The 19,192-nt window shown below is 48.9% G+C and overlaps 1 protein-coding gene across 2 annotated transcripts in view; it reads right to left on the bottom strand.

Annotated features, from left to right (window-relative positions):
• LOC119705482 (WT1 interacting protein) overlaps nucleotides 1-19,192 on the bottom strand; it is an 83,959-nt gene that overhangs the window by 22,533 nt on the left and 42,234 nt on the right. For both annotated transcript variants that reach the window (XM_038147962.1, XM_038147963.1), the window contains exon 3: nucleotides 88-155. In XM_038147962.1, coding sequence (XP_038003890.1) covers nucleotides 88-155 — 68 coding nt within the window. The remainder of the gene's footprint in view (nucleotides 1-87; nucleotides 156-19,192) is intronic.

Genomic DNA, 19,192 nt, shown 5'->3' with positions numbered 1-19,192 from the left:
AACTGTCTCTCAAAGCAAACAAGCCAACATAAAAGAATGATTTGCTTCAGAAAGAATAAAAAAAAAAAAGCCTGAAATCTTACTTACTAGGAAGTCTTCTTCACAGTACACCTTGCCATTGACATTGTAGAATGCTTTCCCTCGTAATCTTCTCCCTGTTAAAACATAGGACCATCAGAATTTTGTTCTTCATCCCCAAACCCAGGGGTTCAGGGTGCAAAGTGAAAAGCACACCCCCTGTACCTGTCTGCGGGGCCTGTTCCTGGCCCCTCTGTTCCCTGGAGGACCCATCCAGAGCCAGGGCTGAGGGTCAGGCTCTTGGCTCTATCTGGCCTTACCAAATCAGGTACCAAACCTTGCCTTAGGTACCTACTAAATGTTACCTTTAAGTGCAGGTTAAGGGACCCAGCTGATAACAACTCCTGAAAAACTTGCAATCTAAGCTCAAAATTGATTTTGGGGAAAAGACTCCTTTGCAAATTGAGACAATTTTCTTGGCAGGTAAAATCCCAGCAGGCTCACATCCATTGCAATCAACAACAGCAGCGTTTGTCTCCAAAGGACTACGTAAAGGATGCTGCATATGGATGTTCCTGCCACCCTCAAAAACATTAATACCCAATGCCACAGCAGTTCCCTGCAACACGAAAGCAGTACAAGGCACACATGATGGAGGGAAGGGCAGTAAAATCACACAGAAAACAAGAGATTTGGTACTCAAGTTTTGACATTTGCCATTTCACTAGCCCATGTGGAACTGACTGACAAAGCCTGTGACAGTCATTGACAGGTGGCTCCCTTCATAGTGAAGAAATGCACAGCAGACTCCAGAGAGTCCCAACAGAAAGGATTCAAACCAGGAATTCAAGAACCACCAAGCACAATCAGTTTGTAGATACAGCAGATCAGAGCTGCTCTGTTGAAAGCAGTGCTGTTTCACCAGTGCAAAACCAGAGAGGGAGAAGGGAAAGCACACTCATCCCAGCTCACCTCATTCCCACTCTGCCAGGGCGCCGGTGGCCAAAGCTCCCGGGGTGTGGCAGCTCCGAGCAGCCCTTGGCAGCCCCAGAGGGACAGCAGCTGTGCCGGGCCAGCAGCCACACCACGGGGAGAGGGCAAGAGGAATTCACAGATCCCAGGTCACTGCCAGAGCTTCACTCCATGGAGTCAGCCTGGATGTCTCCTGCAGCTCACCAGGAACACCACCCATCTCCTGGAGGGTTTGACGCCCAGGGCCGGCACGCTGAGCCCGCTTGCAGGGCAGGAGAGCTCTCCACGGTTTCCATAAACAACGTTGAGGAAAATGTGATTAACTTTCAGTGTTTGGAAGTGCCTTTTACACGTTGCCACTGTGATGTGATCCTGGGAAACAGTGTGTGGCACAAAGGAGTTGGGATCTGGGCTGATACTTTTGGGAAATCACATGCTGCATGTGGTTGTCTGGTGGTTTTACTGTCGTGGCTGAGGGAAATGCTTCTTTTGTGTGCACATTCTTGGGCTGTCGATCTCACGGGCTGCTGTCTCCATACTGTTGGTAGGTGGAGGCAGCTCTTGTTTGTCTTTCCAGCTGCCCGGTGGCTCTGGTGGGACCAGGACCCTGGTGACGTGGGCAATGTGCTCATCCCCTCCAAGAGTCTTAGGTAAAACTGGGCCATCCCTGAACAAGGCACAGGGCTGGGACAGCAATCAGGAGACATTGGGGCCTCTCTCAACTGATGCAGGAGCAACCACATCTAGATCTTCCCTCCTGCTTGTCAAAGCTGTTTTTAAACCTCTCTAGGGAAAGTTAAAGTACATGGAATGAAAGGAGAAAAGGAAAGAGGCCAGAATGATTTTGTAAAGGACATGTTGTGTCTGTCAGATCCAGGCTTGGCACACAACTTGTGTTTAGGTGGAGACGAAATGTCCACCCAGAAGAGGGACCTGCCTTGGAAATGCTGGTGCAGCTCTTCCCCCGTGCTCACCTGGAGCTGAGTGTTTGTTGCAGGGGAAGGAGCACTGCCCAGCACCCCAGCACATCACCCCAGCACATCACCCCAGCACACACCCACCGTGCTGAGAAAGCAGCAGGGGTGATCTGGGACAAATCCCAGCACTGGCTGCTTGAAGGATCTCTGCAGGAGGGCAAGGTGCCAGTGCAGGGAGGCACAAGCATCTCCAGAGCACTGCAGAAGGGGCAGTTGGACCCCAACATCCCACTCTGTAGCTCAGCCTGCCAGTGCTGAGGTTGGTAGGAGCGGCACAAATTCTGCTCCCATTCTTTCCTTGGCACAGCATGGAGCCAGTGGGGTCAGCGCTTTCCTGGACTGGGATGGAGTGGGAAGCCTCTGACCCAAACCAGCAAGGCAAAGCCAGTGCTCTGGAGTGCCTCTCCGACACACAGGTGTCAGCTGCACGTGGCAGCTGCCTGCCCTGTGCCTGGCCCCACTGTGAGTGTCCCCAGCAGCCCTGCACTGCTGGGATCCCTGCCCAGCACACAGAGCTGCCCTCCCTGCCCCACACTTGCCACCTCTGTACTACACTGCCCTCCCAGCACACCACCTTTCAAAACTGAGGGAAAACACCATTTCCCCCATTTTTAACCTAAAAAAACAAGACACCTATTAGAGAACTGACTTGCCTAAACTCATAAAACAGGCAAGCAGCTTGCTCACATGATAATGACTATTACTAGCAATGATTAATAAGATTGACAGGCCTTTTACCTTACAAGAATTTAATTCAGGGACTGTACAATAATTATCTCATAAACAAGAAACAGCAAGTTATCACTCACACAACCATGGATGCCTATATTGGCTTCTGCATTCTGCATTTTAGAAATAAAGGCAAAAGTGTACATTCCACTGCCCTCTGGAAGGGCTGACTGAATGACAGCACTGAACATGGTCAGACACCACCCCCGGAGTGCCTGGGCATCGTGTGCAAACTGCAGCCAGGAGGGATGTGCTGGCAATCGCAGCCAGGGGAACAGGAATCCCCAGGAGAGGCAGTGCTGGTGCCCCCAGCCCCAGGGCAGCGGGGTGGGTGCAACACCTCGATGTCGGGATGTTGGGATGTCGGGATGTCGGGATGTTGTTGAGATGTTGGGATGTTGTTGGGATGTTGGGATGTTGTTGGGATGTTGGGATGTTGTTGGGATGTTGTTGGGATGTTGGGATGTTGTTGGGATGTTGTTGGGATGTTGTTGGGATGTCGGGATGTTGTTGGGATGTTGGGATGTCGGGATGTTGTTGGGATGTTGGGATGTTGGGATGTTGTTGGGATGTTGTTGGGATGTTGGGATGCCTGCCCTGTGCTCCAGGTGCTGGACAAGGAGGCTTCACCTCTCAAGGTCCTGAAGCAACTCGGGGACATGCACAGCACCAGCCTGTTCTGTGTGGCTGTGACCTGTTACTGCCAATTAGGCAGAAATTACGAGTTAAACCCCCCCATGTTCCTTTAGCCAGCTGAGCCAAGTACCTGGCCAGCCCGGGAAGGGAACATCGCCCTGCCCACTGGCACACAGGCCCTGCTGCTTGGCTCGCCTTTGAATGACTGCGTCTAGCCAAGCCTGGTTACTATTTGCTTTCATAATATTGCAACAGAAAAAGTCAAGAGCTTCTGACAAAACTTGATGCAACTTGCTGACGGCTCATTGGGATAACAATGAGCAGCCGAGCGCAGAGGTCACGGGGTGGGGTTTCACAAACCCTGCCCTCGCTCCTCCTCCTGCTGGATTCCCTCCTTGTGCCTGTCCTGTCAGACCAGTTTGCAGCAGCAGAGCAGGGAATGCGCAGGGGGAGCCCCCCGGCTGTGGGCTCCTGACAGCAGCAGCAGCAGCTCCTGGGGGGAAGCCCCTTCTCCCCCTTCAGCCTTGTTTTCCCACAGAACACAAAGCTTTTGCACTGCCAGTGACAAACAAGCAGCTTCCATTTCCTGACACCCCCACCTTGCGCCAGGCTGAGGGAGCGCCACCGCCTCGGGTGGGAGGCAGAGACCTCACGAACACTCCAGCAAACATTCACCAGATGATCTAGCAGATAATGAAATGAAAGCTAGAAATGACTCTATCCCAAGGACCGATCACAACTGGTGATTGCAACCAACACGACAAACAGCCAAAAGAACGTAGGTTTGTGGAACTCTTAAAAAAAAAAAAACAAAATTCAAGCAGAACCGTCTCTAAGTGTTTAACAGTGGTTTGGACATTTAAGCAGTTTTTGAGTCTCTGTTATTTAAATGTATCAATTACTTCCTGCACAATTTTTATCTTCTACATGTCAGAAACTAAAAGGAAGGAATGGGAGAGCTTCTCCTTTATCAAAGGAACAACTCAAAGACAGCTTGCAAAAGGAAAAATGACCTCCAGTTGACACAGGCTGTCCACAAGTATTCTCCCCAGTCTCCACAACGCTTTGCTGGGTGGTGAAAACACACCAGCCGGGAAGCCAAGACTGAGTAAAAACTTTTTTTCCAATGCTGTTTCAGATGCTGCTCCAGGACTCCATGGAACAAAATGTGAATGAGCCCAGGTTTTACAGTCTTGGGGACACGGCCCAAAAGAGCGCTGGAAGTGTCCTGCCCCCTCCCCTCTAGCCTGGAAAGCACCTCCTGAGCCCTCCCTGCCACTGCTGGCCGTGAGTATTTGCCTGTGGGGAGGTCGGTTTATCAATCACAGCCTGCAGTGGAAGATCTCCTGTCTCACACAGGATGGATGCAACCGGATCAGGGGCTGCCACCCCCCTCGCCCTGTAAGACAGGAGATAGGAATGTCTCACTGTCACAGCAGGGTTATTAGACCTAATTACTGTCTGCAGCATGCTTTGAAGCTGAAAAGTGCCAAGCATTATTATAATATTTTAAGTACTTTGATGATTGAAAACACACAACCCTTGGGTAATCATGATTTAGTAGTACTGTAGAGTAAGCAAGTTCATGTGAGAAGCCTGCATTGTCTCGGTGCCTGACGCTGCTCAAACACAAACAGCTCCCCTCTGACATCATGGGAATGCTGCAGCCCCAGCCCTGCCTCCCAGATACTGCCTGGTGCATCCCAGAGATTACCAGCGTGCTGAAAAACCCACAGCGCAGCACCCCTCACCACCAGCACCCCTCTGGTGGTATTCCCAACAGCCATGTGCCTTTTAACTTCATGTGGGAAAGTCTCAGTCTTAGAGGGGACAAAGAGTGAAGTGACTAATAATGTCCTGTTATTTGTAATGTCACAGCTGTATGGAACAAGGACACCATTTTAGCCAGAAATGTAATTAAACCTTCCCATATGGAGTGCGATCCAAGAGTTCAGTCGTAGGTATCAGTGCTAAAGATAGGAAATTCGTTAAAGCAGCGCTAATTAACAGTCTGAGCGGCCCAAGTTAACACCGTGGAACATCACTTCAGAGGCTGCCATTCCTGTTGGCTGGAGACATGGCTGTGCAGCACAGAGGAGGGGCAGGCAGCGAGGGGTGCAGGCCGCAGGCGGCTGCAGGACCAGGCAGGGGAGCTGTCCCCGCCCTGCACAGCTCCAGGGCCCTGCCAGAGCCCCCAGCATGGCCATGCCCTGCTCCTGCTGCCCAAAGGGCACCCAGGAGCTCCTGACTTGTCTCACAGCAGCAAGACAGATTCACAGCATCCTTCTTTAACAGCTCTTTCTGGAGGAAAAATAAAAATCATCTCACATTGCTTCTCTCCTTGAGATTGCTCCTCCTTCCTACTGAATGAACTGTCAGTGCTAAGGCTGGCCGGGACACGCAGTGAGAGCTCTGTGCTCTGGGAGCTCTGGCTCATGACTTGCCCAGCTTCCTGAGCGTGGCAGCCCGAGCTCTTCATGCCTGGCTGACCAAAGAACTGTGCCTGTTTTAGTTAGCAATATTAAACATGGACCTAATTGCTTGTTAACTGCTTCAGATGCCATCTCTGCAGTGACTGATGTGACACCAGCACCAGGACTCGTCTCATTCCCAGCACCTTAAGTGACAGCCTCCCAAAGCCTTCAGACTACAGTAATGTGTGAACACACACACACACACACACACACACACACACACACACACACACACACAGACACACACACACAGACACACACACACAAAGGATTAATGCACAACATTTGCTCAAATATTTCCAACTAACTTAACAGTGAAGGAAAATTCCCATGTATTGCCCAAAGCCCCCTGCAAGAGGAACGAGACCCAAGGTGGCTCGAGCTGAGCAAATGCTTCTGCCTGCCCACTGCCCACCGGCCAGGCTCTCCATCACTGCTCAGTGAAATGTAAACTTTTACCAGGCCAAACCTGGCTTTTGTTTTGCAAAATGCCCTGGCTCTTGGTCTGGGGCTGCTTGGATTCTGAGCTGGTCTGTGGTGCACCATGGGCTGCCCACACTCCCAAAGGCACTTTCCCAGCCCAGGGTCCTCCCAAAGGTGCTGCCCCCAGCAGCATCACCATGGGAACCACTGCCACCACTCCGGCACGCCAGCAGTGACTGTCCCCCTCACCTGTGTGACAAACCTGATGATGAGCAACCGGGATACACAGAACTCAAGAGCTGAAGGGCAAGTGGAACCTCCAGAACCCAAGCCAGTTCTCCACAAACCTCTAGGCTGGACAGCTACTATTTCTGAATAGGGGAAGCTAAATTTTAAGTCACCAGATGAGTCCAGGAGCTGAAACTTCAAGAGAAATACCAACTTTTACAAAAACAATAAATAATTGAAAACATTAAGTAATAACAAGCCACCCCTGCTATCTCCTCTGCCCAGACACTTCTGGCTAAAACAGGAGCAGGATTTCACTCAGGAGAGTTGTTTCCTTTTCAGCAGTAGAGGAGGTTTGCCTGCCTAGGAACTGAAGATGTGCCAGAAGAAAACAAAAGCTTCTAATACTTGTTCTTAATTTGTTGCCATTCCTCCTTTGCTCACACGTGAGTCTGGGCCTGCAGTTCCCCATCCCTCCCTCTGGCTTACACTGCCTCCCTGCACAGAGGCTTCCTTCCACAGGGCTTCTGCCACTCCAGCCACTGCGAGCGGGGCAAACCGGGGCTGCTTTAGCCTCTCAGTTACTGTTCATCACATTTTTCTCCTCGGTCTCCTACAGTGGACTCACACAAAGCCACGAAGCACAAGCTCTCCGTGCCGGGGTCCCGTGATGAAGCTGCCACCGCAGTCAGGGTGCCAGGAGGGGACTGAGCTCCGGCCCAGCCCCTGGGCTTGGAGAAATTTCCATCCCCCCACTGCCACGGCCCCCTCCCCTCCTCATAATGCTCAGGCTTTGTGAAAGAAGAGGTGAATTTCTGGGGTTTTCAGGGGTTTTAAGATAGGGGAAGAAAAAAAATCAATGCCAAATTCCTTTGAATAGAAGATACTGCATGTTGGCAGAAGCCACTTTTCACAGACTCCAGCCGTTTGAAATCTGAAACACTAAAAAGTGGCTACTGTGGATGTGCTGTATTCTTCTTTTCAAAGCAATCTGGCACACGGTTTTGCTCCCCTGTTCCAGGACCCAATCCTGCATTCCTTTCACGCTCAGACTCCCATTGACTTTAAGGAATGCAGGATCGGATCCTAAATGTGTGCTTTACTCACACAATAGCTCCTCATGGTTACGATCTATTGAGAAAGGCACACTTTAAAAACCATTTGGAATTGCAGGCTCATCCACCCGGCCAGAATGCCTGTAAAGATCTCCCATTATTTCAGGAAAAATGCTCAGTGTCTGGACTGCACACACACACACACTCACACGTTTTCCTGGTTTCAAGCTACAGGCACAGCTTAGCTTGAGATGCATCAAAATATTTTGAGCACTGACCTGATAGCTCCTAAAGAAACCACGTGTAATTTTAGGTTTAAAAAAAAAGCAAAACTCCAGGGAAAGGAAAAAAAAAAGCCACCAAAGCAAACGTACAAGCAGCTGAATCTTAAGGTCGGTTTTTCAGAGAACTTTTGTAAACGTCTCTAAAGACCTGCACTGGCTAAGACAAAACAGAGCCTTGCACTGCTATTTTTGAGGATGCTGTATATTGAGTTACAAGGCTATTACGATGCAAATCTCAAATGTACAAGCTTTTTACTCGGCCATAAACACAAAACAGTATACATTGTCCTTTCAGAAGAAAAGGTTTGCTGCTAAAATAGCAGAAGCCCTACGTAAATAACCAACATTCTTTCTGCCTGAGGTCACTGACTTGGCCTATTCAATTCCAGGCTAGTCTGGGATTTGACAATCTAAGCAGGGGAGAGGCCCTTTCCTTTTTTTCAAAAGAATGCTGGGATTTTATTTGAAATTTAAACTCTTGCAAACAAAAGGTGGCATCGTATGTTGGAGGCCTATGAAGGTGGAGTACAGGATGTGTATTGTTTTCTCCCTTTACATAGGTTCTTTCAGGAAAGAGTATTCAGAGTCTGTGAACAAATTCTAATAAAATATTATCATCAGGTAGGCAGACATAGCAAGATATGAACACTTTAAAGAGATTAGGAGATTCAATTTCAAGAAATATAGTTGTGGAAAAAGGATAAAAAATTGATGAAAACTATAGTTTAAATTTCAATTTTAAATAAATTATTTTCAAATTAATAATTGGAAACCATTCTCTAGTTTATGTTCCTGTACTAATTCATGTTTGTGCGCCAAAACCGAGCTTTTCGGTGCGAATTAACCGTGGCTACAAAGTCAGCATTCCTTCTCACTCTCCATCTCGTCGCTCTGCCCTGGCAGGCAGATGGTAGATAACTATTTTTCCTCCCAGTTACCGGTGCCCAGCTCTTACTCGGACTCTGGCAAAAGCGCACTCTGGTGCGATGCAATTGTCACCTCCCTCTGGGCTGCTCTCCAGGCTGTGCGCTGTGCCACCTCTGCCGGCGGCAGCGGCCGCTGCCCCCCCGGCTGCCCCGGCCTGTGCCGGGCTGGGCTCCCGGCTGTGCCACAGCCCCATCAACACCCAGCGCTCATCTCTGCCGCGACGCAGCCCAGGGAAACCGCGCACTCTCCTCTGCACTTCACCTCAACCCGCCACGATGTCCCAGTGAAAAGCTTCACTCCCTTCCCTGGGCTTTTGGCCCTTGGCAGCCTGGCACGGAAGGGAACACCTCTGTGCCCGGGAGGGGCTCCTGTGCTGCATGCAACCCTGCATGCAACCCTGCATGCAACCCTGCCTCCCTGCACTGCACATCTCCCGGGACTCGGCCCAGCACAGCCCCCAGCAGCTGCTGGACACGGAGGGAACACTTGTGAGCCGTGCAGGGCACACTTCTGAGCTGTGCAGGGCATATTTGTGAGCTGTGCAGGGCACACCTGTGAGCTGTGCAGGGCACATTTCTGAGCTGTGCAGGGCACACCTGTGAGCCGTGCAGGGCACATTTTTGAGCTGTGCAGGGCACACTTGTGAGCTGTGCAGGGCACACCTGTGAGCTGTGCAGGGCACATTTCTGAGCTGTGCAGGGCACATTTCTGAGCTGTGCAGGGCACACCTGTGAGCTGTGCAGGGCACACTTGTGAGCTGTGCAGGGCACACTTGTGAGCTGTGCAGGGCACACCTGTGAGCTGTGCGGGGCACACTTCTGAGCTGTGCAGGGCACATTTCTGAGCTGTGCAGGGCACACCTGTGAGCTGTGCGGGGCACACCTGTGAGCTGTGCAGGGCACACTTCTGAGCTGTGCAGGGCACATTTCTGAGCTGTGCAGGGCACACTTGTGAGCTGTGCAGGGCACACCTGTGAGCTGTGCAGGGCACATTTCTGAGCTGTGCAGGGCACACTTGTGAGCTGTGCAGGGCATATTTCTGCCCCAACCTCGCTGCATGACTGCAGCTGTCAGCCTCCAGCAGGATTATGTAGATAGATAGCTAATATCTTTTGTTACCTTGCTGGAAAACCCCACCTTTTTTGGCAGGGTATCCATAATGTCCGTGCCATGTTTACTCTAGTGTGGAATTCTCTCTTCCTTTCTGTCTCCTCCTACTCTTCGGTCAGGTTATTTAACCAAAAGGTTGCTTAAAGCTGCAGGACAAGAAGCTCTCTGACCTCTGGCAAGGCTTTCCTGTGCAGACTGCATTATAAACTTAGCAGATACTTTCAAGCTTCCATATAATTTGCTCAAGTTTAAATTGGCAGATGTTTCCTTTCTCTCCCACTTATATATTTATTCTATCCCATACCACCCATCAATTTCAGGGTTAACACATAAATTATTTCCACAGAGCTCTAACAGAAGAACTTATGCTGAAAAAGGGTTTGCAAAAACATAAGCCAAGTATATATTTAAAATCAGAAATACAACTGCCTGCATTGATCTAACAGCTACTTTGGGTCTATGTATTAACATATGTCTTAAAATATATTACTTAACAAGCCAGCAAGTGGCAACATAAGAAAATGTAAAATAAAGCTCCAAGTGTACTTCAATTTAATGTTTTTTTCCCCAGGGCTGGGTTTACAAACACAAAAAAACCCACCAAATCATGAGAGGCCTCCCCAGCACTCAACAAGCTGGGAGGGCAGGGGTTATAGCTCTTCCCTCAAGGTAGTTTCCACTATGGGAAGCTTTTACCATTCCATCACAGCCTCTTGTTCTTTATCAGCAAAGAATTCCAGATTTCCAGCTGCTGCCTGTAAACCAGGACTTAAAAGAGTACTTGTGTTATCGCACTATCCCAGGGTCCAAGTGCCAGCCCATTCTGTGGCAGACTAAATCCATCCCCGAGGTGCAGCCCACTCCAGCCCAAGCCCTCCAGGCAGGACACAGCCATTCAGCCTCCAGCAAGAACCACCACGATGTCAGCAACAAGGATCCATCTATCCTGGCTCCAGGTCTGGCCAGGAGTGGAAGTTCATTGGGAAGGATCATTACAGACAGGCTCACACAGCTGCAGTGTTCCCAAGAATAACCTCTGAGCCTCCAGCAGCCAGCACTTAAGGCCTTCCTGCACCACAGGTTGCACCATAACTATTATGTTTAATAGCCTCACTGGACCAATTCTTCTCAAATTTGTCTAATTTCTCCAGGAGATAATTTATATTTTTGGCCTCTAAGTGGTCCCTGTGGCAGAGTCCCACCATTTCACTGTGTATTGTATGAACTGTTCCCTTTTTTTGTTTAGAACCTCTGATGATCTCAAGCTTCTGTTGCATCCTAGAGAACACAGCCTCTGCAGTCATCATCACCAGAATAAAGAGCTCTGTAAGGCAAAGTCTGAAACTTCAGCTGCACCTGGGTGTGAATGGGATGCACATCTCCAGCACAACTGGTGTTTTTATCTAGCAGCATTCTGAAACTCTGCTCAGGTCTTTCTTGTACAACACAGGTGTGGGGACACACAAATGGAACAGAGTCCCCGCATCAAAGTTCACACCGTGTGATCTCCCTGAGGGAAACAGGACCAACCTCCCAAGCTCTGCACTGCCCCAAGGTCCTGAGCAGCCTTTGTGAGGGGTGAGCTGCTGAGAAACACAACGGGAGGCAATTCCTATGGGAATACATCCATAAGAAGATGATACTGTATTCCAGTAAGACTAAAGGAAGAAAAGAAGGAAGGAGGAAAAAAAAGATGTTTGGTCCTCAGTGCCATGTGGACATTGAGAACAGGACAAGACCCACTGTCAGGCTCCACCTGACAGCCAGCAAATGCTGAGTGAGGTTGGACTGAGGGTACTGCAGACCCCTCACCATTGCTACCAGGTTCTTTCCTGAGAGTCATTATTCTCCATTCAGGTTCAGCCTCAGCTAAAAGTCCCAGCTTAGCCAGGCTCTGAAGCAGATGAAGAGAAATCTGAACAAGAGCTGGAAGAGCTGGAAGGTTGCTGAATGTCATCTTCACATGGAGTGAGCTGCAGCATCGCCTCTCCTAGCATACAGAAAAGTATGTTGAACAAAAGGAGTGGACACAGCCCAGTCCTGTGGCAACATGCAGGAGAGCCTCAAGGGAGATGAGCAATTTCCCTAAACTCCCTCCTGCGTTGTCTCACAACAAGAATGGATTCGCAGAGTTCAGGCTTCCTCGGGCAGCAGCGTGTGAGTCAGCACCCAGCATGGGCAGCACCAAAGGCGCTGCCGCTGCACCTCCACAGCCAGCAGGGCTCGGGCTCAGCCAGCACCCACAGCACCCCGTGCTGCGGACATCAAGCTCACAGTGCTCAATTCTCTTTCCCTCGAGACAAATCTTTGCAAGAAAGAGAGATGGTTAAGAGCCACAGTGCCTAGAAATGACATCTCGAGCAACAGCTGTAACCCTTTTCTTCATGGGACAATGGAAGAATGTGTCAGGGAGTGGTCCTTGGGTCCAGAAGCACAAAGAAAACTTGGAGAGGACAGTACACAGTGGGGAAAAAAAAAAAAAGAAGTTCAGATTGACAAAGTATTAAAGCATCTGCTAGTTTTGAAAGACATTATTTGGGTTTAGATTATTCAGCTGTAAATTTGAAAGACCTGCACAGAACAACTCTCCTGTTGTCCACACTGGTGAGCAATTACACTAATGTCAATAATGTTGCTTCAGATTTATCCTGGGTAACTTGGAACAAAACCTCACTAGGGCCTTAGATATGTGTTCTAGACAATATTCCAGTATTCTTTGCCGTAAACAAAACAAAACTGAAAATCATAGCTGTACTCAGTTACTGAAATGGACTGGAGATTGCTCAGCCAATTTGAAATCTAATCAAAGATCAGCCCTCCTTGGGTTGCCCTTGATATTTTGTGCTGGACTGACCACAGCTTCCTGCAACAGATCACATTAGTACTAAACCACAAGCAGCTCCCAAGCCAGAGGGCTGAATAGGTACAGCTCCTGACAGTACACTCACTTCTTTTGGCACTCAGGTACAATAAGGATATTGTTCCTTTAATGCTTAGCTTTCCTTTTAAGAAGTATGTGAGATTTCAGCCAATTCTCCACAATGATTAGTTCAGGATGAATGTACTTAACTCAGGATTCAGCTGGAAAGAGCCCAAGTAGATGCAATCAATTTTCTGCTAAATCCACTTCCTTCCTCTCTTCTCTACCCAGCATGAGACATCAGCTCTCCACTACAGCCACTGGTGACTGAGACACTGCAAACCCCTGCCTTCAGCCATGCTCCTATCAAAGCTGGTTACTCCTTCTGGTTTCCCCTGTTTTTTGGGTTTTGCATATCCTGTTCACTTGTCCAATATTTGGGCTAGGGGGAAAAGGCTCTAGAAGCAAATATGAAGAAGCAGCCATACAGCAAACCACAAACATCAAATGCTCCCGTGACCCCGAAGTTAATCACTCACAACTGCACAGGATCAGCTGCAGAACTGCACTGATAAGGACTTTCCCCTTTGTGCAAATTTGGAAACCTCTTTGAGGTTTCAATGTGCAGGTACTGTACAGTCTGCCAGCTTCTGTGCTGTGCTGCCATCTCTGTATGTGAACCAAATTATCTTCGCCACCATCGCCCAAAGCCCCCAGGACTTCAGAGAGAGCAGCCACGGGCCCTTCTCCGTGAGCCAGGCTCAGGCAGCAGGGCCGGGTGATTTGCTACTTGAATCTAAACAGGGTAATAAAAAATAACATCCCTTCAAAAACAAGGCTTAGAAAACACGATCTCTGGCTCTCACCTACATATTTTCTTAAGAGATTAAGTAGATGATTTCCAGCCTTATTTTCCCAAGTGCATACATTCTGCTTTGTTAAATAACTCATGGAATCAGCAGAACAAGTTCTGGTGGCTGTTGTGTTCTTTAGGCTTTCTTCCCCTAGTCCAAGGGACTTCCCCTAGTGCTCCTCTACCAGTAAAAGATGTTTACACATGCATTCCAATACACATACATTTATATATTTATAAATTATTTATACCCACATGTGAAGCATTTTCTTTTTGCACCCTAAAGGATCATCTTGAACACTTGTCTGGGGAGCCCGCACCCCACTTTGGAGGCTGCTAGTCTAGAGACCACTGCACTGTTAATACTGATTCAGCAAATTGTTTCCATGGGTCTGAATTTACACTGCTGTGGTTCCTAAGGTCAGTAATCCACTGACTCACTCAATAAATTATTTGCATTACTTCCAGGAAAAATTTTGCAGGCAGTGCAGTTGGAAGAGCAACAGTGCAGAGTACCCAGGCAGCCAGGGCAGTTGTGTGGCTGAGGTCCTGTGACTATATCTAATTTAATGTCAGGATGTGGCACACTTGTGTTTTAGGGCACACTGACAGACAGCTGCTGAGATGTAACAGTGAGTGATCAAAAATGACTGCTAAAAGATTGCTTTTAAATATGCACTAAATTAGACACCTTTCACTCTGCACAGGCACAGCCAAAAGAGCTGGAAGGTATTGGTGCCTGTGTGCTGGCACAGCGTCACCACACCAGCAGAGCCAGCCCTGCTGGCTGGACTCAGAGCCACTGCTGAGGCTACTTCTTACAGCAGATGCTTTCAAAGTGCCTCTCCTCCAATTCCCTGCCTGTTTCTTGCCTGGCTCATAATTCTCTTTTACTAACGCTACTCCAAACACAGTGCAAGTTCACTGGCGTTGGGTAAACAAATAGTTAATGCTGGAAGAGTTTAGGTAAGAAAAAATCAGCTTGAGGGCCGGTGGAGAGGAGGAGAAAGCACCAAGCCCATGGGGGCATCCCGAGCAGGGAGCACTGCTGGAAGCCCTTCCCCAGCCACAGTGGCCCTACCTGCCTGCCCAGGCTGGGCTGCAGGAGCCGGGAATGGCAGGGCCAGGGAAGGGAACAGGGAGCAGCGGGAATGGCAGGGCCAGGGAAGGGAACAGGGAGCAGCAGGGATGGCAGGGCCAGGGAAGGGCACAGGGAGCAGCAGGGATGGCAGGGCCAGGGAAGGGAACAGGGAGCAGCAGGAATGGCAGGGCCAGGGAAGGGCACAGGGAGCAGCAGGGATGGCAGGGCCAGGGAAGGGCACAGGGAGCAGCAGGGATGGCAGGCAGGGCCAGGGCTGGGGCTGAGCCACAGCCGAGAAGCAGTAACAGCACATCAGGAGGTTCATGGGCCCCGAACAGGAAGGGGAAGGAACACAGGGTTTGTGCACCCATCAAAGGAGCCTGTGGAGACAATAAGAGCAGGACGGTGCCCAAAGCAGCGAGGGACCCCGTCACCAAGCACCCAGCACTGCTGTGCCACCGGCACCCCCTGGCATGAACGGGCAGAGGAGAGGCAGGGTCTCTGTCAGACTTGAAACCTGGTCCTCCAGGCCTGCCCCTAACACCACAAGGCAGAAAGCACTCATGGTGGATTTTGTGAATGGCTTTACAGGGCCCCAGTTACTTCAAAAGCAATGGCCTTTACCTTGGGGTTTTTAACCCCATTGAAGAGGCCATGATGGTCAACAGCCTCCTGGGCACCCTCCTGCCCCAAAGTGCCTCTCCCAAACAGCACAAGGTGACCAGAGCGCTTGAAAAAACACTGGGCTGAAAATGCTTTGAGAGGATGAGCAACACTTCCTGCCCCACAGGCTGCCAGGCCTCTCCAGTCATGTCACACACGAACACAAAACCACACTGAAGCTACATCTTCACCTGTCACTTGGCTTTGCAGGACACGGGACAGAGACTGAAATGCTCTTTGCCACTTTGGCATAAAGGGTGGGTTATTCATCACCAAGGAACAGCCATTTTGTGGGTGAAATGCTAAAGCATTTAGCACCCACCACCCCAAATCAATGGTAGGAGGTTACTCTGGCCCATGACCACAGGACACAAGCTGTTCTCAAGTCTCCAGTGTCTGGGAGAAAGGGAGCGAGAGGCCCAAGTGTCCAGCAAACACTCAACACCATTTCCAGAGGAACCTCAACACCACCCCCTCCTCATTCCTTGCCTGTCCTGAGCCTGCAGGGATGTTTGGGGCAGGCAAGGGACACAGAACCACATTAAGTTATTACACTCCTGCTCTCTCCACCACTTGAAGAAAATAATCCTCATGAATTTGAAGCCAGGAGAGCGGGTGAGCCCTCACAAGAGGGTGGGTCAGCAAGACGGGCTGTTTAGGGGACAGCCCAGCACTGATTTCCAGCCCAGCACCAAGAGCACAGCACACGATCTCTGCTCCATCAGACACCAGTCCTGGCAGCTGCCAGAGGGAGCCACGGATCCCTACAAAGGGAGGAGCATTGGATCTGGATGGACTGGACACTGACCGCCGGCGAGGCCACAGCAGGGTCTGCTTCAGGCTTCCTTTCAGAAAGCTTTTACTGTACCTAGCTCAGTTTGCAAGCATGGCAGTTGCCTATTTTACTTGTGTCAGCTCAGTGCAGGGCATCCTTGTGTAAGGTTCACGCTGGTAAAATAACAAGAATTTCACCAAAAAAAAAGAGTAAAATAATTCTTTACTGTTTCTGGCATGGTGCTCACAATCAAATCCATATTGCAAAATTACATGGCTTTTATACAGCTACAGGGGAGAGATTCACCTGGGGCAAACCACAGGATTACTGTCAGTGTGATGGGAGCAAGCTCCTGCTGCCCAGCTCACAGCTCACACTGCCCTCCATGAACTCAAGACTACCCCGACACCAACTGAAACTGGATTTGGCCATGAGTGATGATAAATCTAGAAAGTCCCAGAAGTTTTGGTCAAAGTCGGGATTTTCAGGAAATGAGATATTTATTGGAAGCAAGGGAGAAAAATAGCTTTCTGGCCAAGATTGAATTTATTGAGTTTCTTCCTGTTCTGTGTTTCAAGGCAGGGAGGCAGCGAGGGGTGGTTGGAAACAAGAGCTCTTCATTACCTGGGTTAAAACAGGCTAAAATTTTCTGAGAAGTCCAAGCAGAGGAGAAAACATCCCCTGCTGGTAAATAACTTTGACCTGTAGAAGTGAATTTACCAGAACCAAGCTGGTCAGTCTGTAACAGTAAGTTTATAAGCAGGCAAAACATTCAGGTCATGTCAAATACCAGGGGTTACCAAAGCACTTTCCTTGGTGCCCAAGGCCAGCCCACTGCCGCTGCAATCGGCCAATCCTCCAGAGTCCTCTCATTTAAATGAGAAAAATTTATGGTTGTTTGTGTAGGCTTCAGGCCAAGCCTGTTGCTCTGATAAGTTTCTCTGGTGCATTTGTGTCTCACATCCGATTTAGAGTCCTCTGAATACTGGAGACAGCATTCCTTGGATACTGAAAATAAATTAAAAACACAACATTGGGCTTGGACAGAGGAATGGGAACGCTTTTGACGTGGCCCAGGCACTAAGGGCTCTTGGGAGCAGTGCTGGGAAAGCAGGCTTTTTAAAATCTTGCATTAGTCCATTTATTTAATGATATATAATCCTCAAACTGGTCCCCCATAAACTGTAAATACACATTATTTGAGCAAGTAATTAGTTTCAGTAGCATGCAGTAGCAGCTGTATGGTTTGGCTGCCAGACACTGCAAGTGTTTTCTCCAGCAAATGCATCTATTTGTGATATAACAATAATTACTGAAAGATTTACAAAACTTCTCACTTCACCAGTGCTTTGACCTCAGGATCTCCATATAATGTCAACACATTGAAAGCAGCACAGTGTGACCCAGGTGAGGGAGGTGGGAACGATTATGCCCACATGGGCCAAGCCAGACAGAAGTGATCTGACCAAGAGGACAAGGAAGCCTCAGCAAGTGGAGCAAAACCCTCTCCTCTGCCTCACTGAGCTGATCCACCCCTTAGTGACCACCAACCTACCAATCCTCTCAGCTAAGAATTTTTCCTCTATCTTTTGCCAATATCCTCTGCCAGAAGAAAGCCTCAAACACAGAGTGCTGAAGTCTGCTGCAACAGCATATTTTGTAAGTGTGAAGACAAACTTTAGCAAAAAAAAAGAAAGAAATCTTTGTCTTGTTTTGTACATGGCAAGATTCTTATGGGAAAGAGCTTTTCTAGACCCACAAGAAGTTAAAGCATCCTTAAGGTGAAGAGTGGCAGTGGAAACCTTTGATCTGTAAAATGAATTTGCAAGGTAAAACCCAGGCTGCTTTCTGGTGAGAACTTTAATGTGTTTCCAGGCCATACAGACAACTCTCCTCGGAAATAAGCAGTTAACAAGAATTAAGGATGGGATTGGAACCCAGCCTGGATACGGCTGAGGAGCAAAGCCAGAGCCCCCCTGTCAGACAGCACGGGAAGTGAAGGCAACAGAAGCAGCAAATACCAGATTTCCTGATCATGCTGTGTCCCCTCCAGTCCTCGTTAGGCTGGGCCTGCAGAGCTGGACTGAGAGCTGGCCTGGCAGGAGGGGAGAGGTCCTGTCCCTGCACTGCCACCAGGGAACGACAGCAACAAGTCCAAGACTAGAAACAGCAGGAAATCAGGTAGCAGAATAAGAATAGAAAACTATTCTGAAGTTTGGAAACGCAGGTTTGCTGGTGAGGAAGGACAGACTGAAGTTTTCATGGCTGCAAAGTGGTATAATCCTGACTCCTTGATATGGGGATGATGAGCTCCCAGCAGTCCTTAGACACTGGGAATTCCAGGAAAAGCCAAAGATGTGCATAACAAATCAAAACAGGAAATTACCAGGGTACAGTAAGATTTCAAACGGTGCCAGAGAAGCTCAATATTTTCTGGAGAAAAAGGTACTGACATGCAGTTAAGGTCTTGACTAAAGTCATCCATTGTGCCTGTTTGAGATGGAAAACAAAAGATGTAAAATAGTAAGAAAGTAAGAAAGCAGAGCAGACACATCAGAGCAAATGCAGGCACAAAGAAGAAAAAGACAACACACGGGGAATGGAAGAAAAGATGCCTCAGAGACAGAAACTGAAGTTCAATCCTCCCAACGCACCAGGACACAATCAGGTCATGGTGGCCCACAGAGCACACTTTGGTCAGTCAGGAGCAGCAATGGTGAGATCAAGTCCAGGGCAAAGGAAAGGTGCAGAGTCACCCAAATGCCAGGAGACGATCCAGGTGATACATGGCTTTAGGACAGGCTAAACACACAAGAGCCTGGATGTGTTTATAGACATGGGCAGGTTTTGTGTGAGGATAAAATGCACTGAGACAGGCACCAGGAAAGAAACCATCAGCTGGTTGTGGGCAGGGGAACGGATTCCTTAAGTGCTGAAGGACAAAACTGATTAACTGCATGTGTGGACATGGAATTGACTCTTTGTTGAAGAACTGACGATGACCTATATTACATAAGAAATTATTTCAGAGTTTAGTTTGAAGGTTTAGTTTTCAGATGAGTAAAGATGAAGGACACCATTAATGCATTTTTTGCACTTGGCAATATATAAGGACAACATACAGGAGA

This window comes from Motacilla alba, chromosome 11 (assembly GCF_015832195.1).
Source record: "Motacilla alba alba isolate MOTALB_02 chromosome 11, Motacilla_alba_V1.0_pri, whole genome shotgun sequence".
Taxonomy (NCBI): domain Eukaryota; kingdom Metazoa; phylum Chordata; class Aves; order Passeriformes; family Motacillidae; genus Motacilla; species Motacilla alba.
Note: the sequence above shows the minus strand (reverse complement) of the source record. Positions and strands in the feature narration are given on the sequence as shown.